General features: G+C 34.0%; 1 protein-coding gene across 1 annotated transcript in view; it reads right to left on the bottom strand.

The window, feature by feature from the left end:
• The window catches only part of LOC115210256, a 439746-nt gene that overhangs the window by 174231 nt on the left and 237911 nt on the right, over positions 1 to 27604 (bottom strand). The window contains exon 23 of the mRNA XM_029778744.2: positions 16395 to 16482. Within this exon, the coding sequence (XP_029634604.1) occupies positions 16395 to 16482 (88 nt within the window). The remainder of the gene's footprint in view (positions 1 to 16394; positions 16483 to 27604) is intronic.

The raw sequence follows: 27604 nt of genomic DNA, 5'->3' as shown, positions 1-27604 counted from the left end.
TTAAATGAACAAGTTCCAACAATCAATGCTTTGAATGTTTTCTGTCAAGTGTTTGTAGAGAATGAACACATGATTTAATTTATAAACTTTTGTACATTTTCTGCTACGTCCATGCTGTCAAGTGACAGCACCTAAGAAGAGGGCTGACACGGTTGAGTGAACATATTTTAGTTATAATCAAGACAGACAAAATTTAATATATCTGGTAGAAGAGTGAACAGGAGTCATTTGTATGTAGTCCAATGGTTGTTAGGTTGTTAGTTGTGTAGCTTCCTCATGATAAGCAGCAGAATGAATTTTGCGTGTGAATAGTTATTTGTGTATGTACTCTGTTAAAGTTTGTTAAGTTTTGATTTGTACTTTTGTATAAAAGTATTTTCCTTGTTTATCTGTGCTTCATCTGTGGTATTTGCTGAACACAGGTAGAATGGGAAGACCTGGAAATTGGGAGACTTATTGTTTTGCACATATGTCTATGTGACCACTCAATGGGATCTGTCTAGTACTAGGTCTTGTATTTGTTGTTGGTGAATGGTCAGTCTATTTCTCAGAGTAACATTTGTTTTATCTATGTAATCTTCATTACATCCTTGACATTTGATAGCATATATTAAATTCCTTGAAGAACATGTAAAATGTTTTTTTTTTAGGGTAAAAGTCTGCCCTGATTTAAATTTGTATGTTGTGTCTTCAATAGGTTGATGCAGATCCTGGAATTGGGGCGGCAACAACTTTTGACTGTTGGTGTAGGAATTGTGGAAGGTAATTTAGAACCTGTGGGGAAATTTTTGAAGGACTTTGATTGTCTTTTACTTTTGATTATTTTGTGTATTTTGAATGCTTGTTTCATTTTTGGGTCTTGAATTAGTAGTGGGATGTTCTGGTGGATAATATTGTAAACCTCTGTGTTTCTTGGGTTGTGTGTTGAATCTCTGGAGCGTTTTTGGTAGTTCTTTGATATTTATTTCTTTGGCATGTTCTATTCCATTGTCTATTAGCATTAATGGATATTGTCTTTATTGTTTGGAGTCGTTTATTGCGAATTTCAGGGTTTGAGACAATTGTGCAGATTCTTCTTGCTAGACTGAAGGGGATATTATTCTCCGTGTGTTTGGGATGGCATGAGGAGAATAATAAAGATTGTTTAGAATCTGTTAGTTTGAAGTGAATATCTTATTTCAATGATTTTATCTCTCTTGATGATTAGTATATCTATGAATGGTAGTTGAGTTTTACTGTATTCCATGGTAAAGTTAATATTATTATTTATGCTGTTAATTAGATTTTTGAAATGTATAAGTTGTTCAAATGTGTACATCCATAGGATTAGGCAGTCATCTAAGTAACATTTCCAGTTTTCTAGTAGATATTTGTGGCATTTCAAGCCATATATTAATTTAGATTGTTCATATGTCTGGAGCCCTATGTATGCCATGACTAGATTGGCGTATGTTGAGGCACATTTTGTCCCTATTGCAGTCCCAGAAATTCATATTGCCATCAAAGTGAAAAAAGTTGTTTTCGAGGATAAACTTTAATCCTCAGTGTGAAACTCTTTTCAATTCTGTCTGGAATTTCATGAGGAAATTTCTCAAGCCAGAAGTTTATTGCCTCTAGTCCATATTGAAGTGGGATTGTGGTATATAGGTTCACCACATTAAAAGATACAAAAACAGGGCAAACTTCAAACACTAGTCAGAAGCAAGACAGCTGCTTTCTATTTGAACTTTTTGAAAATCAGTGTAAACTGTGAAACCAGTTAAAGCTTCAAATATTTTAATAGAAGATGTTTTAACTATTCTTGGTGCATTTTCAACTTCTATTTTCCCTATATATATATATATATATATATATATATATATATATATATATATATATTATATATATATATATATATATAGTAGGTACTGTAAATTTAGGGTGAATACTTGATTTTATTTGATATATATATATATATATATATATATAATTACATATTTGATGTCTGCCTCACCTTCTCAGATGATAGCTGTCTTATATTCAAATGATAGTGAGACATCAGATCACAACAAAATCTGACACCATATGAAACAGATCCAGCTGATTTTCCCAAGCTAGGATAAGTGTTGGGTTCAGCACTTTGAGCCAGAGACAAAAGACAATCCATGCAGTGGAAACACCCCTCCTTACCTTCTTGAAAGCAGGCCAAGTTCATTTCATCTGTAGGGAAGGTTATTTGAGATGCAAAAGGCATTGTATTTATTGACTGTTTTCAAAAGGGCCACAGCATTAATAGAAAGTATGTTAACTAGCTGAGGCAGTTATGAAAGGCTATCAAGACCAAACACCCAGGAAAACTGATGAAAGGAGTCTCGTTTCATCAGCAATGCTCCAGCACATAAATCCTGGTTTCAATGACTACTGTGCATCATTGTGACTTTAAACTGGTTGATCACCCTTCCTATTCTCCTTATTTGGTCCCATCTGACTATCATCTGTTCCCCAACATGAAGAAACACTTAGTTGAGAACTAGTATCATAGTGATGATGTCATATCTGTAGTTCATGGTTTTTTTGACCAACTGGATGAAAGCTTATCCAATAGGAGCCAAGCATTGCAACATTGATGGAAGAAATGTGTGAACTGCAAGGGGGACTATGGTGAAAAATAAACCTTATTTGGTTACGTTCCATGAGAGTATCTTGGTTAGCCTACAAAGTTTTCAGTCAACCCTTGTAAATGAAGAATATTAAATGAAAAAAAGAGAATGAAACATGTTTTAATAGAAGTCATAGATATGTTCAAACATGCAATGTTTGCTAACTAGAAATTCAAATGACAGATTGCTTGAGTTTGCACTTATACATAAACTGTTGTCTGGCCGTTGACACTTCCCTCCAACTGTGGTTAGTATATCATTGCAAGTGCATTACCGAAAGTTCATAATGAACATGTATGTTTTAAAAATTTATATCAAAGATAAACAACATCATCACCAACAAGAACAACAACATCATTATTCATTTAGCGTCTGTCTTCCATCTTAGCATGAATTGGATGGTTTAACAGGTTTTCACAAGCCAGGAGACCATGTTAAGCTGCAATGTCTGCATTGGTATGGCTTTATGGCTGGGTGCCCCCTCTAATGCTTCTAACTTTGCAGAGTCTACTGGGTTCTTTTTGTGACACTAGCATTAGTGAGGTCACTAAGTAACTCACAAGAAAAGACTCTTCAATTTAGTAGGGGTTTAGTTTTGAGAGAGAATGATAGAAAGTGAGAATGGGGAACATAGAAAAAGCTTGATCAATGGTGAATATCAGTTTGCAAGGGAAGTTAGGAAATAAGAGTGGGTTGGGAAAGAGAAAGAGGTGCTAAAGTACAGTAGAAAAGAAAGAGGGAAGTGGATAGCAACAGTATAAAACCACAGACAGTTGAAAAATAGGGAGATCATGAGAAGTGTAAGATGATGAGAGAGAGAGAGAGAGACACATAAAGATGAAGGGTCTGTTGAAGGCAGATATGATAGTGTTTTCAGGAGAAAGAGAGATTCAGTAGAAAATATATTAAGAAGGCAGTAAGGGTTATAAAAGGAAGTGATTCCAAGGAGAAGTGTTGGTAGAGAGGGGAGGGACATATGATTACAGTTCCTGAGTAGTGTTAAGTGACAGAAAGATGGGTATTAGGAAAATGAGTTGTGCAGGAAGATTTGACAAGGACAGTCTGGGTGTGATGACACACACTTGCGCACACACATATACAAACACACATAAAGAGACACTCCCATACAAATACATACACACAAGTAAATATTCACGTTATATATAAATATAAAAATACACACACACATACATGAATGCACACAAACAAACAATATAAAGATTTTTTTAGAGTTAAATCCCTGACTTTTAAAAGAATATCTTATTTCTTCAGACATATACTACCCTTACCAAGGACTCTAACCATCATTGATCAGGCCTATATTGAACTAGTAAGGAATGCGTAGATCAAGATGTCATGGTTATCTGCTAATGAAAAAATATTTAATTACAATGCTTAGTACTACAATGACATCTTGAGAACAAGTGAGTATAAGAAAAAAATTGCTTATAAACCTAATGATAGGGTCTACATACCTAATAGTTATATAAAGATTGTAGGAATAACAGAAGCAGAGCTCTGATATCAGTGGGTAAATAACTAGAAAAATAGTAATACAACACATTGTGAATTTGGAAATCTGAGAAGGAAGAGTAGTTACAGTGATACTAATAGAAATAATAATACCTATATCAAAGACTATAACATTAACAGTAATAAGAATGAACTTTGCAAAATGTAATAATGGTATGAGCAATAATTGTATAAATTATATTGGAGAGGCTTATGAGATGAAAATAGATATACTGGAAATAATTAAGAGCAACAGAAGCAGTATTAACCTTTTAGCTTTCAGATTACTCTGTCAATTGTAATGCTTATTTATACACATCGTTTTGAATTAAACATACATTATCTTGAGACTTCAAGATTTCAATGATGAGATTAATTTATTTTTACAATGACATTGTAAGGTAGTGTGGAGGCGCGTGGCTTAGTGGTTAGGGTGTCAGCATCATGATCGTAAGATTGTGGTTTCGATTCCTGGACCGGGCGACGCATTGTGTTCTTGAGCAAAACACTTCATTTCACATTGCTCCAGTCCACTCAGCTGGCAAAAATGAGTAACGCTGCGATGGATTGGCGTCCCATCCAGTTGGGGAACACATATGCCATTGAAACGGGGCCCATGAGCCTGGATAGGCTTTAAAAGGGCGCATTTGTTTTATTTTATTATTGTAAGGTAGTATGAAATGTTGGATCTGGCCAGTTTGAACATAAAAGAAGCAGAATATTTTGGCCAGATATGGCCAGTTTAAATGCTAAAGGGTTAATATCAAAATGTAGTATCTATGTCTCACTTAGAGTGGGTGTTATGTTAGAACACAGAAGATTACTTTAAGAGAACTTCTCATTCGGACTCGTACATAAAAGCACTCATTAATATCACTGGCAGACAATAACTATCCAATATGGTTACCAGAACTGCCACATCATGTGATTTTGGCCTTCCTTGGCTTTGTCAATTCCCCTGTCAAAAATTTATAAAAAATCTCAGTGTCTATTCAGGAACTGGTGTCACAAATAGCTATTGGACTCATTAAAAATAACTAATAGTGACGAAAGCAGTATTAATAACAAAAAAAATAATATTTATGCCCCAATTAAAGTGGATCTGCATTATTTTCCATGAGAGAACCTCTCATATGGACTTGCAGTGCACAAAAGCCCAGTGGCTATTTGCAACACCAGCGTCCAAATAGACACCGAGATTTTATATATACACTAGCAGTATCGCCTGGTGTTGCTCGGGTTTGTAAGGGAAATAACTATATAAGCATTTTTAGAGAGTTACTTCCCTTATAGATGCCAATTCGGGCTTTCTTAGCCATTTCTGTTTTGGTGTCTTCAAGCCATGAAGTCGTTGTTCTAAAAGAACGCTGGTCTACTTGACAACGCTTTACGACGTTGATTTCCTTACACTCCCTTCCCCACAGCTTCACGAGGGAGGGAAGAAGGGGGAGAAGCAACACAGGTGCAGGTGTGACCATGGACGCCAACTCTGCTGCCATCGACACACGAAAAATTATGCATTAAAATGGAATAAAAAATGATGTTAAATTATTTTTAAAATCGTAGACTCATCGTAGACGTGCGCTAATACTCAGACGGGCTTGATATGAATCACGACTATAAGATACCCAAATTTGGTTAAACTGCACCGCAAAATGTGGGAGTAGTTAGGAATCTAAATCGAAGGGGACAGACACTCACACAACTACAGTTTTATATATATAGATGTCAATGATGGGGGAATCAGCTGCTATGTCTAGCCATGATCATCTGTTGTTGACAAAGTCAAGGAACTCTGAAATCATGTGATCTGGCAGTTTTGGTAGCTGTAGAGGACAGTCATTGCCCACCAGTAATATGAGTGCCTTTATGCACAAGTCCATATGAGAGGTTCTCTCATGGTAAACAATGCAGTTTTCTAACACAACATCCACTTTAAGTGAGACATAAATATTACATTTTAGACACACTAGAGGTTTACATACGGTATTACAAAGACTGTGTGTAGTAATGATACTACTAGTAATGCAGGATATGTTAATACATATAATATTAGCCATAAATACTGGTTTCAAATTTTGGTACAAGGCCAGCATTTAGGAGGAGGGAGTAAATTGATTACATCAACCCCAGCTTAACTGGTACTTATTTGATCAACTCCAAAAGAGATGAAAGGCAAAGTCAACCTTGAAATTTGAACTCGAAACATAAAGACAGATGAAATGCTGCTGAGATAACAATTCTGCCAGCTCGCTACATTATATTAATAACAAAAATAGTGGTAGCAGAAATAACTTTGACCCTACGGTGGGAGAACTAGAGGTGCATACAACAGGTGCTATAAGTAAGAAAAATAAAAATGTCATGGTGTGTATTCTTTATACTTAGAAGTATAAAGAAACTCATTGCAGCATAAACACTAGCAGAAATTTAATATATTTATGGTTCAAATTTCTTGCTCTACAATTTCCAATCTTTTGGATAGTACCGCAGTATTAAACAACTTCAAATTGGGGAAGATGAGATTAACTAAAAGATGGAAATTGTACTGTAGCTAAAGATAAATTTAAACATGGTAATACTACTTACTGTCAGAATAATATATATTTTGGTGGTTAACAACACAGCAGGGACAGGTTTCATACATAGGATAATTTAGGATAGTAGTTACATTAATAATTGCTCTAATGACAGAAGCACCAGTAATTTTAATATGCAGTATATAAATGCAAATTGCAAGACAGAAGATACTAATAGATTGTCTACTAGTGCACTGCGTATATGTGACTTCAGGAATGTGGATGCATGCCCTTTCAATTGAAAGCTGTGTAGTTAATAATGTAGTATACAAATACAGGGTAGTTAATTATACAAATTCTCGAGCTCTATAGCTAATGTTTTTATATATAGCTTTACAGCTAATACTTTTTAATAAACTTTATGAACATTCTTTTAAAAAAATTCAAAATTAGTACACTCGTCTTCATTGGTAGAATACTCAAATATATGAACTTAGATTATATGTGAGAATGGAGTATTATGAAATTCACAATTCCTTACAGGTGGTAGTGGATGAGGCATGAGTTTTGCTGTCAATAGGCACTTCAAATTATGCTATCAGATTCATCATTATTAAATAAGTGTAATGAGGTCCAACCCTTGCCAGCATGGAAAACAGATGTTAAATAATGATAATGATGAGACAATAATCAGTTGTAATCATAATATTTTTCAAACACTTAGGTACTACAAGAGCTGGTGATATGATATTTGGTTTTACAATTTAGATACTATATTATGTTGATATGTTTCTCCGTTTTTATATGTTCTATGAAGCTAGCATAGGTTAGACAAATATATTATTGAAATATCGTTTTACAACTACACGCTTTTCCTGTCACTAACCCTTACTTGCTTTTCAAATAAAGGTTCTCTTATTTTGTACACTTTTGAAGGTGTGCAACCATTGAAGGATTTGTTGATAGGGGAAATTGGCAATGCCACTGCTTTTAGCATGCTAATTTTCAGAGAAGTGCAAATTTAAACAAACACAAAGACTGACAGACACACACACATACACACTGTAGACTTTTTAAAGTTTTTGTATACCAAATCCAGTCATGATACTTTGGTTAATAAAGTTAGTTTAATCACACATGATACATTTATAATGTTTGGAATCTTACTGAAAATTTTTTAAAAATGGTTTTATAAGTTTTTTAATTTGTTAATCTTTGTAATTACTTCATTACCTCAGTACTTTAATTCATTTCAATATGAATATAGTTTGAGTCTTCTTTTTGTGAAGAAAACAAAACAGAACTACTTCATAACTTCTTGTGGTTTTTAATGAAGTCAGTTTGCCTTACTTTTATTGTATTTTATTATGGTATTCTATTAATCTATTTGAATTATTTTATCTTATATTTTATTGTAGTTTAACTCTAATTCATTCAACTTGAACAGTTTTTGAAAATGTTCCACATGGAAGATAATAGTGAAATGGCTTTCTTTCTAAGAAGATATCTGAAAAAGTATATATGAGCTGAACTACATTTTAAAATTGTTTGCTATGAAACAGATGTAATTCCTTATTGAATCTGGAGTTCATACTACATTCTTTACAAGGCAATTAGAATCTAAAAGGTATGCATTTGAGTTATTGAAGTTACAATCGGTGTTATTTAGGTGACAATTTCTGTTTAGTTTGGTCCTATTGGAAGAAGCTTTAAATGGGCCAAATTAGGGGTAATGAAATAAGACTTTCACAGAATTTTTGTTAAATGTCAGGTACTCTTTATGCTACATACATTCCTCCCCAGTATCGAAAAGAATATTATTTTTCAATGTGGTTACTATTCTGAGGTTATGTGGTGGATTATGACAGCAGACACTTCATTACCTATTTAATTTATTTCTATTATTACTATGACAGAATCATTTGAGTGTCAGGTAAAATGCCTTGCAGTATTTGTTTTACTTCATTAAATTCTGAATTAAAAAACCCAACAGAGGTTACCTTTCATTAATCTGAGGTTGATAAAATAAAGTACAGGTCAAGTATTAGGTTAATATAAGTGACTGTCTTTTATCCCCAAAATGTTGGCATCATGCTATGTTAGAAACAATTATTATTGAAAGAAATCTTTATTATTAGTAATATTAACGATTCCAACCTATTGCATATCTTTCCTCATCTTAAAAATAGTAAGATAGCAAGAAAGCAATTATTAAAGTTTACACATTCTAGAAAATTATTTAAAATTTCAATTTTTATATAGTTAAAAAATTGTATTGTGTTTTTCAAGATCCTTTTATGATTGAAGATTTCAACTACATGATTCAGTCAGAAAATTATGATTAATTCACTGAGAGACGATAGGCATTTTTTAACATCTTACATATGTATACCTTTTCTTCTAATTGCTTTCCTTCTATCCCTTTGACCATCCCTTCTTTATTTACCACCTCTATTCCTATTAATCTTTCTGTGACTCTATTCTTACAATATCCTCATTGTTTCTTTTTTTTTTCAACATCTTTATCCTTCTTTTCTTTTTCTCTCTCACATTCTAAATTTGTATCCCTTCTTTTGCTATTGCATTTAATATTATATGTCTTTCCCACCACACACTCTATTACTCTCACTTTCTTGCCTTGCAATGCTGTGTTTCTCTCTCTCTCCTCCACCTCTCTTCAATTGCTTTCATTAAAAATAAGTGACATGTGACAGACTGCCTAGGGTATCTCACGAATAGAATAATTTACTTTCAAGAACAGACTGTGCAGTCTGTTATACACCCACATAATTCAGGGAATCTCTTTCACAATGTTAGTTGACACTGCAAAGTTTACAGATAACTTGTTGAATCAAAATCACTATGTTGCTTTGAGGGGAGAGTAAAACTGAACTGCATCCTCTTTCATCAAATATGCTTAGGTACTTCAATGTTGCTCCCACAGGAAAAGGTTTCCTGGAAAATATTCATTCATAAAACAATGTGTGGCATTAGCTTCTCTGAGTCGCAGCGAAATCAGAGTCTCTGGTTTAGTACTACATCGCAACAGTTTCAAATAAGCAAACTTAGTATTATCATTGGCATTAACTCATATCTGAGTAGTAGATCTGTAGCCAGTGAGTGACCCTCTCTCTCTCTCTATATATATATATAGTAGAAATATGTTACAAAAAGAAAATATAAAATACATGTGGAAATGTAAGGGTAAAATATGAAAAAACAATGAAAATGCACATTGTAAATAAAAAAAGGCTTTTTATGAAAGGTAACGACAAATATATACATTTAGATGGCTTGTACACAATGTTTTGAGTGGCATGGGCACTTCAAAAGTGGAAGAATGTCCCTGGAAGATAATGAGTAATCTGTAAGACCTACTACGAATGTCATCCCCAGAAATGTGGTATTGTGCATCAAGAATTCCTCCTCCAGGGCCTGACCATCAGTCAAGAGTTTTAGTGCAACATTTTGAAGCATCTAAGGGAAGACATTTGGTGAAAGCAACCAGATTTATAGAAAGTGAAGAATTGGATTCTTCATCAAGTTCTCCTTACTCATGAATTTCTTGCTAAAAACAACATGGTATTACTTCTGTACCCACACATACTGCCTCATGAAGGTCACTGCTAGCCCTCACTGCGCATGCAACCATGTGCTTCCATCTGTTGGTGTGTTACAGAACTAGACCAGGAACTTTTCGATACCACCTCATATATAATATATATTTGTGTGTGTGTGTGTGTTAGTCTTTGTGTCTGTGTTTGTTCCTCCACCAGCACTTGACAACTGTTGTTGGTGTGTTTGCATCCTTATAACTTAGTGGTTTGGCAAAAGGAATCAATAGAATAAGTACCGGGTTTTACAAAAAAAAAAGTACTGGGGTTGATTCATTCGACTAAAATTCTTCAAGGCCACAGTCTACTGACTGAAACAAATGAAAAAGATATACATACATATTAGACAGCAGTGACTCAAGGGTTGAATTTTTTATGCATTGATAAGTTCGAATGTATGAAACTCTCAGGTCTTGAAACACTCTGCAAATTCTGACTAACTATATATATATATATATATATATATATATATATATATATATATATATAATATATATATATATAATATATATATATAACAGTCCATGAGTGCAACCCACTACATGGCGCCTTGGTCTATAGTTTTAAACTCTTGATCACAAAAATATAGTGAAAGAGTTTTCTGAAAACAACAAGGGTGGCTCAGATCCTGTCCTTGACATCTTTATTGAAGTTAGATTGTGTAGTGAGGATGCTTCCAAGATAAGGGAACTGGTATACTTGTTCGAGCAGTGTGTTAGAGTGTTGAGAACAGTAAGAATTGAGTTTGGAGCAGGTTGTACAAATATTTTGTTTTTCTGGATGTTTATACTGAAGTGATCATCTGCATTTTTGATGTTGTAGGCTGATTCCTGCATTTCTTTGGGTGAATGATTTGGCAAGGTAATGTTGTCAGCATATTGCTGTTTAGTGACACAAGTGCTCTTAGTCAGTCTTTGAGTCATAATGATGAAGGCATTCTTTAAATATGTAGGTACTATTTAGGTTTCTCACATTTTCAGAATAAAGTTGAATAGCCTTGTTCTTAAAGACTAGTCACTATTCTTTGAGAGCACAGAGCATGAGTCACTTCCTGGCAAGCCAGGATCTATCCTAATGGAAACCATGCAGCTAGCATTTCTTCACTGATCTTATCCAAAGATAACAAGAGTAGGTGAAAGTGGGAGCTCTTAATCTGGATCTGCATGTTGAGGGCAGATATGTAATAGTTTCTTTTCTGGAACCTGTGCCTACTCAGATATGTAATTCATCTGCATTTGGACAGGCCTCTTTAGAAACACTGCTGCCAACCTGAGATGGGAAAGGTTCATTAAAATGTGAGCTAATCATCAGAAGATACTTCAAACTTGGCTTGGAAACCACACCCTGAAGGTTACTTTAAATGCAGTTGAAATATATCTTTTTTTTTTATTTTTTACAATCTTGAAAGGTTTAGTTGATCAAATTCATCCTAGCACTTTTTAAGCCTGGTATTTATTATCAGCCTCTTTTGCCAAACTGCTAATTTATGGAGACATAAACAAACCAACACTGGTTGTCAAGTGTCAGGGAGACAATTACAAAAACAAGGACACACACTTATATCATATATAAATATATATGTTATGGAGATGTACTTGCATAGCAAGTGACCTGATCTGAGATCGTGTGCTGAAACGCAAACAATTGCAGCATGGAAGATGTTTATAAGCGATTTAAGAAACACACGAAATCCGTTAGATTCACTTCAATGCAGCACAGAATTTTGTCAGTAAACAGGTCGTGGTCTCAAAACGACGAAAATATTTTGACAAATTAAATTTAAATGTGAAGTGAATCTAATGGTTTTTGTGTTTCTTAAAATGGCTTATAAACACCTTCCACACTGTAATTGTTTATACATATATATATATATATAATATATATATATATATATATATATATATATACTTTATTAAAAAGCAGCAAAAATATCACAAAACTGTTACTCAGAGTTCGTCAGACAATTTTGTTTAGATTCTAAACAAAACTGTCCAACGAACAGGAATGTGAAACTCTGATTAACAGTTTTTGTGATATTTTTGCTGCTTTTTAATAAAGCATATTACTCTATCTCAGGTATTTGATTACTATTTTTTTCCACCATGTTTCGTATTTATGTGCTTACTCTGGTGTATATATATATATATAAGTTCAGCAAAATTTAGATTCAGATGAATATGGTACTTAAGTTAGATGCACCAGAACTTTGTATGGTGTTATCCATATAAATCCATGGTGTGATTATAATCAAAATAAGCAACAAGAATATCTCCGGTAATTTAGTACGATCGTTTCACGCTACATAATTTTATTAAATATTACAACAGTTTTAAAATGTTGAGCAATCATCAGCCATTTATAGAGGTTTCCCATTAATACATCATTTTCATATTAATTGATAACATTATAGAGAAGGTAGATATATAGATAAAGATCTTGATTTGAATTTTAAGACCATTGAGGTAGTAGAGCTTATCTTATGACTGAAGAGTTCTTTAAGTTATTTTGAACTGCCAGAAGGTTGCGAGGCACATTCAGTTGAAGGAGACAAAAGGGGTTTTCTATTTATAGAAATGGGGCTAAGTAAATGTCAGAAATTATTCATTAAGAAATAAAAGTGGAGAAGGAGTTATAATGCTCTAGGAGCTATTTACTACTATTTGGCAAACAGATCTTGTATCAAGAAAACTTGGTCAATGTCAAATGGTTATTATAAGTGAGAATTTAATTCTAAATATGCAATGAAGTTTTTTTAGTAATCTATGCATGTTGAATTAAAGGCTAGTATGGTATATTCATTCATAATTAGTTATAAAGAATTAGAAATTTGAAAAAATTTAGGAATGGTCGCGATATCATTATTTGAAATATTTAAACGTATGGGTTGTGCGATCTATGCAAGATACTCCTAGTTCAGAACGGTTATTTAACAGATTTGTATTATTCCTATGATTTAAAATCTCATATGTTTCCATAGAACAAAGTTCACAACCATCTCTACTATTTTTATAAGGCCGCGCTTTTCTTACTACATCCCATTTCAGGTCAAATTCTATATTATTCCTTTTCAGTTCCCAAATTTTACTAGACAGTGTTGTGCAACCTGCTTCCTAAAGGAGGAAAAATGATTACTTTGATACTTTGATAGGTTTCGGCCATTATTGGCCCAGGCCATGTCTAACTTAATAGCACCACCTGGTGATTGTTTAAACATTTTTTTAAAAATCCACCGAACAACCAAAATAAAGATAGTTGTTATTTGAAGTCACTATTGTACATTTATAAATTGCATTTCGGACCAAACAGCAGCCAGATACCGGACACTTCAATCTAATCCTACAATTACAACTTGGGGGATGATTCCTGGTACTAGTATTATTTATAGACAATTCGTTTTCATTTCCGTTACTCGAGTTATTATTAATATTAGTGTTATTTGCTCTAACAGTAGTTATATTGTTATGTAAACTGGGGTTATTAGTTATTAATCCATTCTCACTATCCTCACCTACTACATTCTATCTTCACTACCTATATTATTGATGTTGTTATTATCACTATTTATATTAATGTTGTTATTATGATTATTATTATTCTCATTATTATTATTATTATTATTATCATTATTATTATTGCTATTTTTATTATTACTATTATTACCATTACTATTGTTGTTACTATTTATACTATCTCTAGCTAACTTTATATTTTTACTATTTAGTCTAGCTATTATGGTAGCCATATTTGGAAGAGTAGAATATAATACTCTTACTGATTTCTTAGAAATTATTTTATAATATTTATGGGAAGCTGGGAATTTTTTTCTAGAATAGACATAAATCTACTGTATATATTCGTAGAGATCGCACAGTTGAAGGGGATATTTAGCCAGATAACATTTTTTCTTTTGCATTTTTTATTTGGGTAAGAGTGGGAAAGATTAATATTATCTATATTTTTACGAGAGTCATTATTCATTTCAGTCTTATATTTATGTTTATTAGGTTTTTTCTTTGTGGGAGAGATTTTTATGTTATTATTTACATTTATTTTATCTGGTTTAACATTTTCATATTTATTTATGATCTGTTTACTATTTTCATTCATATTATTGAGTTTATATACTAGGTTCTTTTCTTCTATTGATTTATGTTTATTTAGAGTATGAGATTCTATATTATTTGAGCTATTTACATTCACTTCATCGTTTAAGAGATTTTTGTTATCAGGATCCAGGAAGGTGATTTCTTGGTCGTATCCGGCCTTGGATAATGCAACATTATAATGATGCGAGTGGGAGTCAAAAATTTCTATATTCGATGATAATTTTGAAATTCTCTGAGAGATATTTTTCACTATTGATTTTAGTATATTAGGGGGGGGGGGTGTGATTAGATAATTTGTTTATGTATCTGGTAATCTCACCTTCTTTTCTAAATGGGTGATATAACTTTGAATTTAAGTCTAAAGTAACGTCTAGGAAATTCACTATCTTGGTGTTATGTTCATAGGTAATACCTAAGTTGAAATCTTTGAAAAATTTACCAATTTTCTTTCTTATTCTCTCAATTTTTGATTTATTCTTACTAGGTACAATAAACAAAGCATCATCTCTATATAAACCTCCTTGTAATTCTGGGATTTCCCTACTTATGCGTTTTAATAAATACACCCCTACTAAATTAGTTATCTCTGCCCATGGGTATGTCGAAATTATTTGAGGTATCAGCCCTAGTCCATAATTTTCCTTCAAATTCGATGATAGTTCTCCTAGCTCATATATATATAAGTTCAGCAAAATTTAGATTCAGATGAAGTTAGATGCACCAGAACTTTGTATTGTGTTATCCATATAAATCCATGGTGTGATTATAATCAAAATAAGCAACAAGAGTATCTTCGGTAATTTAGTACGATCGTTTCACGCTACATCATTTTATTAAATATTACAACAGTTTTAAAATGTTGAGCAATCATCAGCCATTTATAGAGGTTTCCCATTAATGATGTCAATTTCTTCCCTAGTTATGAGAGAGAGGTTCTTAGCAAAAATGAGTGATTTATTAAGTAGAATGGGGGATATGCTGGAATAGTAATTGTTAATGTCAAATTGGATAAAAGAAATTCTATTATTATTATCTATAAATGGCTGATGATTGCTCAACATTTTAAAACTGTTGTAATATTTACAATATTTAATAAAATGATGTAGCGTGAAATGATTGTACCAAATTACCGGAGATATTCTTGTTGCTTATTTTGAGTATATATATATATATATATATATATATATATATATATATATATATATATATATTGATAAATATATACCAGAGTATGTATGTATGTATGTATGTATATATGTAGGTATGTATATATAGACACACACACACACACACACAATGGGCTCCAATAAAGTTTTCACCGACCAAATTCAATCACAAGGCATTGGTTGTCCTGGAATTCAAAACCATGTGGTTGCAAAGTGAGCTTTTTAATCATACAACCATAACCACAAACATATACACCCAGATAACAATTCTGGAGCTTTATAGTTTTATTCAATTCCAACCATGTAAACCAAAATCCTTCTCAAATACAATACATTCACAAAAATGAACAAAATCTGTAACAAGGTCCAATAGTAAATAATTACTATTTGAATGTGGCAAATGGTTGTTTTGTATTAATGAAGATTACTCAGGGAAATGTAATTTATTATATTGTTTTGAATTAATCATGCTTTATCGTGTAGCTTTGAGATTTCAATGATATGATTCCTTAATTTTAGATTGACATTGTAAGGTAGATATGAGAGCCTGGATCTGGCCAGTTTTAACATAAAAGGTAGAATATTTGGGCTAGATATGGCCAGTTTAAATGCTAAAGGGTTAACTTAATTAAATATAGTATTTTATGAAAAATTATGAAATAAAAAGCAATGGCTATGACAGCAGGATTTAAAGCTCAAACTAGACAGAGATCATACTCTTTAATGTTACATCCATCACTACTATAGTAAACATATTTAAAAAAGAGGGTTAATTTCAATTCAACATTGTGAGAGGTAATTGGATTCTTTTTCAAAGAAGAAAATATTTTCAACTAACCAATTTTTTGTGACTCTTTGATAATGATTCAATAACTTCTTCCAGAATTTGGTCCGACATATGAGCAGCAATCAAAAGATTCATTTCACTGGGGAAAGAAAGCAGAATTATAATGATCATTTAAATATGCAATTAAGAGGTCATTAACTAAAGAAAACCTTTTCAACTATGGTTAATTGAACAATAGTTAAAGTACAAAACTGCACTTATTTATGAGACAATCAATAGTTAACTAATATGGTTTGTATACAAGTTAGTTAATAAGTGTAGTTAGGGATTGGATGTAATTTGTCACAGTTTAACACTGCATCTTGGTTTTGGTTGCCTTTAGTAGAGTTGTGGGTTATTTCTCTTTTTTCCTCCACCAGTTTCAAAGGTTCTACATAAATCCTAAAATCATAAGTGCTACCTTCCTCCTCTGATTAAACCATAAAAAGAAAAACGAAAAGAATCTCATGTGAATTAGGTGGGATGCTAAAGGTGATATAGCACTTAACAAAGGTGAACTCATAGATTTCTGAAATTAAGTTAAGTTCATATTAGCATTCTAGTAATTAAGCATTCTTGTCTAGCTCTAGATCAGATCTGATCAAGCAGACCTATAAACAATAGTATTCCAGCCATGATTGCATGGAAACTCTTTCATTAGTGAAGTGTTTCTGTTGTATAACCCTAAAATCCTTTTTGAAGTAGCTAGGGTTGCATTATTTAGTGTGTCTCTTGCGCTTTTTTTTTTTTGAGATGGTAAGGTATGATTTTATGTTGATTTGACTGCTTATTACTAGCTGTTCAAACAACTGTGTAAAGATTCCTTCAAGGAGTTTGGGAAACTTAGTGTTGTATCATATTGTTATTGGTTGAGCATGCAGACAGATATGAGAACTAAGATATCTTGTTTCTCTTTACTGTACACTGTTAGAGTAACATTAAGTTCTAGCAGCATCATATTAATTGGTCTACAAGCTATCTTTGTAAGGTAATGAGTTACACTCATAAAATAATGATGATTACTATTTTCCCACTGAAGCGGATTACTTTCACTTTCATTCATGTATTCAAAATATATAACATTAAAAACTAGTGGGCATATAGAAATACATGGAAATGAATGAGGCACTTATATCAAAATGAGGAGCATTATACAAAGACAATTCAAAAATTTGAATAAAAATAATGAACATGTCATAAGAGATAAATATAGTTTCTATCAACAGCTTTTGTATGCAATGAGACAAAAAACAGCTCTTGTGTCCTCTAGATATTCTTGTTTTAGCTTGTGTTGTGATCCTCTGTTGGGCTCTTATAATGCCCGCTCTGGTACAGCAGTATAGTTAGTTAGACAAGTAAGACACAACTAGTAGATGTATTTCTCGACTTCCTACGTCATAGTATTTATAATGACTAGCACATTCCACTCATCATATGGGAAGGGTGCTCCATTATTACAATTATCTCCATAACATTTCCATTTCAAGTTTTTCTATTTTTAGGGAGTGTAATTTTATTTCTCTTTATTAGCAATAATTTTTACATCACCCCACCTCCCTTTTTTGAGTCTTTTTCTCCTTTTTTTTCATCCAGTTACAAATTTAATATATTTTTCGTTCAGCATCCACTTCCAGGAACTACAGATATTTTCTTTTCTTTTTGTTTGTGCATCTAGGTTCGATTATTTGTAGTGGCATTGGTACTTGAAAAGTATCATATAAACATTCCATTGGTTCTTCCATTCTCTTGGGTTCACTCTCAACAAATTTTTATTCAGTTGGTTCATGTGTCTCTTGTATACTCCTTTGGCAATCATGCCATCTTCCCAACTTTGTTTTCCATTCTTATAAGCCCTAAAAATACATTTTCACCAATTTTGAAATATCTTGCTGTATTTCCCATTGCAATTTTTCTTTTCTTACCAGGATTAGTAATTTGTCAAAAACCGATTTTATTTTCCTTGCAAACATCAGCTCTGCTGGTGACATACATACTGGTATGTTTGGATTTGGTGCCACATGGTATACTCTTAAGAATTGTTGTAGAGCTACCTCATCCGTGACTTCTTTATTTGACTTTCTTAGGGCTCTTTTGAACATATCAACAAAGTGTTCTGCTTGTCTGTTAGATCTGGGATGATATGGTGCCATAGTTACATGTTCTACAGTGAATGTTTTACAAAACTTTTTAAACTCAAAAGACAGAAATTGTGTTCTATTGTCAGACACTATTGCGCCCGGGATGCCAAATCTTGCAAACAGTTTATGCAGAAAGTTTGTCACAGCTGGTTGGCTCTTTACACTTACAAATTTCTGCTCATTTAGAGAAACTATCAACTACCACTAAGTAGTATGAACCATTTAAAGGACCAGTGAAATCAATGTGTAGTCTCAATCATGGAACATCTACTTTTGGCAAATGTTCATTTTTTATTGCCAGTAATTTAGTTGCTAGAGCACATCCTCTGCAGCATTTCACTAAATTTTCCAGTTTTGGCCAGTACATGTAACTACACATAAAAGCTTTCATCCTTGAAATACCAGGATGTCCAACATAGAATTCCCTCAACATTTTCTTTCACAGTGTTTCAGGTACTACTGCTTTCTGTGCATACATCAGCACACCATCAGAAATTGAGTATAGGTTCACATCTTGGTTTCATTTTGCACCAATCCTGCTCCTATTTACTTTTCTTGTCCACAATATTCTTTTCATTTCTGTTATAAATTTGTCATTTTCTGCATTTCATTTTATGTCTTCAAGGGTTGCCGGTAATTTGTGTACCAAATTCTTCATTACATTCTTTATTTCTCCTTCTACTCTTAAAGCTGTGATTAACCTATCTTTGAATGACTTGCAGTGTTTTAGTATCAGTCTGGACAAACCATCCGCATGCCCTAGTTTTTTTGACCATAAATATTCCATTTTGTAATCATAATTCAATAATGTAATGCCCCATTACTGTAGTCTATTTGCTGTGTTGGTATTCCTTTTGTAGGAATACCAGTAGTGAGGGCAATGGTCTGCTTGTGGACAAACTTCTTCCATAAATAATCCTATGGAATTTTTTCACACAAAATATGATTACTAATGCTTCCTTTTCTGTTTGACTATAGTTCATTTTGGCTGGTAATAATGATCATGACACATGAGCTATAGTCTTTTTACACCCATTGTCATATTCGTGCAGGAGCATAATCACTTGCATCTGTAGCCAATATAATATCCTATTTCAGATCAAAATGCATTAACAATAAGTTTGATGTTAAAATGTTTTTTTAATTTGTCAAATGTCTTCTGACACTTATCAGTCCAGCACCATTTTGCGTTTTTGTTTGATAAATCATTTAGCATGGCCCTTACATTGTGTATATTGAGAATCTAAATTTGATAGTAATTTACTAAACCCAAGAATGCTTGTAGCGTAGTCACATTATTTGGCATGGGCATATTTTTTATTGCAGTTGCTCTGGATGAATCCAGTTTCTGTTCGTTTTTATCTATTATCTGGCCCAAGTAATTAATTTTTTTAGAACGAATTCGCATTTTTCTTCACTTAACTTAAAAACATATTCTCTTATCTTTTCGAATACCTTCCTTATGTGATCAACATGTTCATATGATTCGCTTTTTATTAGGATATCGTCTAAATAGGTGATAGCAAAATCACAGTCACCCAGCATTATCATCATCATCATCATTTAACGTCCGCTTTCCATGCTAGCATGGGTTGGACAATTTGACTGAGGGCTGGTGAGCCAGATGGCTGCACCAGGCTCCACTCTTGATCTGGCAGAGTTTCTACAGCTGGATGCCCTTCGTAACACCAACCACTCCGAGAGTGTAATGGGTGCGTTTTACGTGCCAGTCAGGCGGTACTGGCAACGACCTCGCTCGAATCTTTTTACACGTGCCAGTGAAGCGACGTTGGTAACAATCATGCTCGAATGGTGCCCTTTTATGTGCCACGGGTACGGAAGCCAGTTGGCTGCTCTGGCAACGATCACGCTCGGATGGTGCTCTTGGCACACTACTAGCACAGGCATAAGTGCCAGTAAGGCGATGCTGGTAATGTTCATACTCGAATAGCCACTCTGTCAACGATCACACTCGTATGGCATTCTTTGCACCCCACTAGCACGAATGCCAGTCATCGAATTGATTTTGATTTCACTTGCCTCAACAGGTCTTTGGAAGTAGAGTTTAGTGACCAAAGAAGGAAAGGTACGCATAAGCGGGCTGGTTACGCTCCTGGCATAGGCCACAGGTTATGGTCTCATTTGGCTTGCCAGGTCTTCTCGAGCACAGCATATTTCCAAAGGTCTCGGTTGCTAGTCATTTCCTTGGTGAGGCCTAATGTTCGAAGGTCGTGCTTCACCACTTCATCTCAGGTCTTCCTGTGTCTACCTCTTCCACAGGTTCCCTCAACCGCTAGGGTGTGGCACATTTTCACGCAGCTATCCTCATCCATTCTTGCCACATGACCATACCAGCGCAGTCGTCTCTCTTGCACACCACATCTAATGCTTCTTAGGTTCATCTTTTCTCTCAGGATACTTACACTCTGTCGAGTATGCACACTGACATTACACATCCATTGGATCATACTGGCTTCATTCCTTGCGAGCTTACGCATGTCCTTAGCAGTCACAGCCCATGTTTCACTGCCATGTAGCATGGCTGTTCGTACACATGCATCACACAGTCTACCTTTTACTCTGAGTGAGAGGCCCTTTGTCACCGGCAGAGGTAAGAGCTCTCTGAACTTTGCCCAAGCTATTCTTATTCTAGCAGCTACACTTTCAGCACACCCGCCTTCACTACTGACTTGGTCACCTAGATAACGGAAGCTATGTATCAAGTATTTGCTGAAATATGGAAGGAGCCACTTTTACACCAAAGGGAAGCCGCTTAAATTTAAATAAGCTATGTGTATATTAATGGTTAATAAGTGTGAGCATTCTTCTTCTACTCGGATTTGTAAATATTCCTCTGAGAGGTCTAATTCCAAGAAGAATTTCCCTCTATTCAATTTTGTGAACACTTCCTCAGGACTTGGTAATGGGTAGTTAAGGGAGATTAAGCAATCATTCAACCCTGTTGAAAAATCTGCACAAACTCTTGACTTATTTTTTTTCTTTTTTACATAGAGTGTACATGCTGCCCAATCTGAGTGGTCTGTCTTCTTGGTTATTCTTAGGTATTCAGGTCTTTCAAGTTCCTTATTTACGTGTTCTAGTGCCACGAACAGTACATTCTGTTTTGGCTTGCACTTTGGTTTACTACAATTTTTGCCTTTATTTTCATGCAGCAACCCACTTTATCATCTGCAAATAAATGTTTTATCTTTCATTTCAATCTCTCAGCTGCATTCGAACCTTTGACTGAAATGACTATATTCTCACACAAAACACAGACATATTCCACAATATGAATAGGTTCACAGATTAACTAAATTTTTTGACACATATACTTTTACCTTTTTCATTTGGTCACAAAATATCATATTACACACAAATTCACCTACAAAATACAATCACTTACCTGTAACATCATGTGCTACTTTTGTAGATTTACTTAATTCTGGCTTATGGATATATAGGTCATTAAAAATGAAATGTCTGATTTTCTTATGCACCAAGTTTAACAGTCATTAACACTAAAGTTTTATACTGATAATTCTTTCTTTTACATCATCACTTTTTGAAATGCAATTCATGGTGTCTGATTATATTCTGAGTTTTCTCTTGTAAATCAATTTTTGTGAACCCATTGATAGATCAAAAATTCACGTTCTTTATGAATATGAGTTCCGTCGTGGAACCAACACATTCTTGACAACTTGAAACATCAATGAGGTGTTTGGTGAAGCCGCAGCAAATGAGAGCACTGTACACCGATGATTTAAGATGTTTCAGTCTGGTGACTTTACTCTTGAAAATCAGCCTTGTGGTAGACCTGAGACCAAGGTGGATAATGATGAGCAGGAAACTGTAGTGGATGCGGATACATCTCAAACTATGCATGAGTTAGCAGCAAGGTTTGATGTTTTGATTCCAACTGTATTCGACCATCTGAAACAAATCGGCAAGGTAAAGAAGCTGGAGAAGTGGGCACCACACAAATTGAATGACCATCAAATGATTTGTCTTGGAACTTGCTGTTCTTTGCTGTCACAGTATAAAAGTGAACCATTTTTGCATTGCTTTATGTGTGATGAAAAATGGATTCTTTTCAACAATAGCAAGAGTTCTGCATGTTCGTTGGATAGAGATGAAAATGCCAAAACACAATCCAAAATAAGAATATTCACCAAAAAAGCTAATGTCTGTTTGGTGGTGCAGTACTGGTGTCATTCACAATAGCTTCATGAGACCTGATAAGTCAATTACAGTGGATGTATACGTCAACCAACTGGATGAAATGATGAGTGAACTTGCAACTGAACAATGAGATTGGTCAATAGAGACAGGCCAATTCTCTTGCAAGACAATGCTTGACCACATGTTGCACAAAAAACAGTACTCAAGTTACAGGAACTGAACTTGGAAGTACTCTGTCATCCACCATACTCACCAGACCTTGCACTGACTGACTAGCACATTTTCCAGGCATTAGACAACTTTTTTTTTTTGAGAGTATGTAATTTTTTTGAGAGTATGTAATTGCTGTAATGCTCATGTTCTCCTACTACCAGCTTTCTTAAGATTAGATGTGTTTTCATATTGTCATCCCAATCCTTGCACTCTTTATTGGAGATTTATTCCTATCTTCTATAATAAACCTTGAAGGTAACACCTTCATCTGAGTCATACTTAAATTCCATTGTTGAGTTTGCAACATAATCTGGTGAGAATATCTTTCCAGCATCTTTTGACAACTTACTATTCATTAACTGTAGCAGTTGTTGTTGTTGCTGTTTTTGCAACTCGACTAGACTGGCCAACAATTCTTCCATGATTGTACAATTTTGTATACTGTAAAATGGAGGTCAATAATTTCTAGAATTTGCTGTGAATGCTTCTACTGCTGATTCCTTTACTTTTGTCTTTGGTGCTCCAGTGAGCAAAGATCCCTCAAGTGGTTTTTGCAGCAATATGGTTTCCTACCCTGCACTACTATACCATTACCTTCATTCTGCATTCATGTTAGGTTCTGGAATGATCTTGCAATCTTTGGAGTCAGTAAGTTCATTGAGAACCTACCTGACAATATGTTATTCTTTGTGACCTTAACATTCATTATTTGCTTGTAATGTACTATCAGGTTAACCCATAAGTTCTGTCTGAATTTGGAATAAAGAAAACAAGTGATCAAATGTTATATTTAATTGAAATTTAATCATCAATGTACTTTCCTTGATTATCTATGACTTTCTTTCATCTATTTACAAGCTTTTTAATCCCATCAATGTAAAACTCTTTTTGTTTCAAAGCGAAAAACTTTGAAATGTCAGTTTCAACCTCCTCCTGGCTTGCAAAATTTATGTCCCCCCAAATGATTCTGTAAACTACAAAACAAATGGTAGTCTGAAGGAGCAAGGTCAGGAGAATAAGGTGGATGAGAAATTTTTTCCCAACCAAGCTCTTCGATCTTCTGTGATGTGATCTTTGCAGAGTAGGGTTGCACATTGTCCTGATGAAACTTCACTCCTTTTCAATTCACTAAAGCGGGTCTTTTTTTTTTTTCAAAGCTTGGTTCAAATGCTCTAATTGCTTGAGCATTGATTGTTGCATTAGCTGGTAACAATTCAAAGTGAATTACTCCTTTGCAATCTCACGAGATAGAGAGAAGAACCTTTTTTCCATGAAGTTCCCTTCTTGGTTGTGATCCAGCTTTTTCCCTTTTACCAAGCCACTGTATACAACGTTTAGCATTTCAATAGAAGATCCATTTTTCGTCACCAGTCACGAGTCAATCCAAAAAGGGTGAAATAAGTTTGTGAGAATGGAAAGAAGAGCAGATGTCAACTCAGCATTTGCAGTTGCTTTCGGACAATTCATGAGGCACTCATTTTCCAAGTTTAGGAACCTTTCCAAGTTGTTGAAGATGACGATGAACAGTTGTATGGTTTGAACTAAGCTTTATTGCCAATTCTTCAACTGATAATGCAGGATTTTCTTCAAGTAATGCCTCAAGGAGCTTATCATCAAACTCAACTGGATGTCCTGTTCGATCTTTATCTTCAGGCTGAAATCTCCACTTCTGAATTTTGCAAACCATCTTCTGCAAGTTCTTTCATTCAAGCATTCTTTCCCATAAACAGAGTGCATATTTTGAGTTGCTTTGGCTGCAGAGTTTCCTTTTTTGTACTCATAAAACATTATGTGCTTTAAATGCTCTTTTGATACTTCCATGTTAGAAAGGGTTTTAATCAAGAAATTTTAATTCTATTCTGTAAAATACTATTTAATTAGTTTAAATGTGCACAAATGAATAAAAATAATTTTTAATTCCATTAGACATTCTAAAATACTATTAAATTTCATACAATTTTAGAAAATGTAAAATTGGACAGAACTTATGGGATGACCTGATATGAAGATGATGACAAAGCAAAGATCAACATCATTGTCAACATTCGTCACCTGGACCCACATTATTTGTGTCCCCAGTGGCACAAATGTAGAAGCTGTTATGTTACACCTGGTTGGCTTGTTTGCTTCCTTCAGCTTGTTTCTATAAAGTATTCATGGAGACCTATACATTGTACATCAGCCAATGGAGGTAAAGTTCTTCTACATGTTGACCCATGCTTTTTATTTCAACAGTACAAGGACTACCCTTGTGTGCTTTGTAAGACAGAAGTAAGCAATTTTGTGTCCCTCTTACTCCTTAATAACATGGTCAAGAAGAATATTTTTTCCTTTCTTATACAACTCTTGTAATATTGATCTTGTTCATGTGAACTCATTATTTACAATTTCTGTATGTTACTAGTGATATTTGAAAATGAAACAATGAAGGAATCTCTGACTTGACAACATGTTCACATAGTAAAGCTTGTCCGTGCATGCTGTTGTTATCTGTATCTACAAAAGGCATGATGTGTGTGTGTGTGTGTGTGTGTACGTGATTGTAATTTATGCACGTCCACAAATTAGCATGCATGTTGCTCCAATTTTAGGAGGATATTCGTCAATACCCTATCTGGGTTTTGTTAACTTATTTTTTTACCAAGGCACCTGCGGATAGTGGTAAAAATCTATTTTCAGCCATAGCTTTTAGCGGTAAAAATCTATTTTCAACCATAGCTTTTACCTATTTTGAAGATTGATAACATGAGTTAAGTCCCTTCTAGCCATAGCCAAGCGAAAGTGTGTGTGTGAGGGAGAGAGAGAAGTTGTGCATTGATGTATGTGTGTGTGTGTGTGTGAGGGAGAGAGAGAGAAGTTGTGCAATGATGTATGTGTGTGTGTGTGTGTGAGGGAGAGAGAGTGTTTTGCAATGTCTAACAAAAATAGTAAAGAAAAAGTATGTGTAAGGAAGAGTGGGAGATAGTTTGACGTCATCTAAAAAAAAACAAGATAAAGAAAAGTGGAAGAGAGGCAGAGAGTTTCACAGCGTCTAAACAAAAAAAAAGGGAGAGAGAGAAAGTGACGACGTTCATAAAAAATAAAAAATAAAATGTAAAATGTTTTGTTTTTTCTTAAACACAAGATATAGTGTTCAAATTTAGGATGTTTTGAAAGACACTATTTTATAATCATAGTATATATACTTTCTCACACAACAATTACAATATATTTATTTATTTTAAATCGTTCATTTTTCTTCCCCCTCTCTCTCTCTCACACCTATTACTTTGGGTGTGAAAGAGTTTTGTTTATATTCTACGCCGAGTAAAAAAGTGTTTTGTTGAGAATCCATTTATTTAACAACAAAGAAACAAAGATGTAGGTAACAGTTTGTCAGTGAATTACACAATAGAAATGGGTACAATTTGCGAGGCTTCCACCACACCCCACTCCATTTCACGGACCACAAAAAGGGTTTTGTAGCATATTAAGAGGCCAGAGTAGTTGCTTCCATGCAAAAAAAAACGATTTTTTTCTTAGTGAAAATCGTGCAAGAGTTAATCTACAAATTTAACAACATTTTTTCCATTCATTTCTATTTATGAACATGTATGCATGCACAAAACATGCAATAGGTGTACATACATATGTGAGTGTTGCCCATACATATTTATATTATATTATATATATATAATATAACCAATTTCAATGGATTTCATCCAAATTTGACGTTGATATTACTTAGATTGGTTTAAAATATAGAACTTAATCTCGGGCAAGGCCGGGTTATACTGCTAGTCATTAATAAAGTCACTGTTCCTGGATTTCAATATCTTAAAACCTTCTTTCAACATGTCTTGTGACAAAGAAACAGTTTTTTCCTTTATTTTCTTACAAGCATCACCTTTTTCCTTTTCTGTATTGAGGAAAAGGGAGGGTAATATCTTTTTGTTGTTGTAAATGCCATTATTTACAAACCTTTGAAGTGAAAAACTAAGATATTGGAAATAATCAACATTCCTCATTTATTTTGGTGAGAATAAACTCCTCATTTATTTAGAATGGCTATCATCTTGTATAAAGCCAAATGAAAGAAAACTTTTCATCCACTTTGATAACAATTAAATATCCAAATTCTCTAAGCAATCAAAAGCAACTAAGAAAGGCTTTTGTGACAAATCTGCAGTGAAAAAAATAATAATCCTTTCTACTAGAGGCACATGGCCTGAAATTTAAGGGGAGGGGAACAGTCAATAACACTGACCCCCATTGTTTCACTGGTATTTAAATTAGTGACCTCTAAAAGATGAAAGGCAAAGTTGATCTTGGTGGAATTTGAGAATGTGAAAACACGAAATGCTGCTACACATTTTGCCCAGTGTTTTTGCTCAGTGTGCTAATGATTCTGCCAGCTTTTTTCTTGGTTTCAAATTTTGGCACAGGGGCAGCAATTTTGGGGGAGGGGATGAGTTTGCATCAAACCCAGTGTTCAACTGGTATTTATTTTATCAACCCCCAAAAGGATGAAAGGCAAAGTTGACCTTGGCAGAGGTGACCTCAGAGAGTGAAAACAGATGAAATACTGCTAAGCATTTCACCTAGCATGCTAATGATTCTGCCAGCTCACCACCTTAATAATAATAATAATAATAATAAATAATGTCAGTATTATAAAATTAAAACTACTGACAAATGGTACAAGCA

This window comes from Octopus sinensis, linkage group LG1 (assembly GCF_006345805.1).
Source record: "Octopus sinensis linkage group LG1, ASM634580v1, whole genome shotgun sequence".
Classification (NCBI taxonomy): Eukaryota; Metazoa; Mollusca; class Cephalopoda; order Octopoda; family Octopodidae; genus Octopus; species Octopus sinensis.
This window is presented reverse-complemented; position numbering and strand designations above follow the sequence as displayed.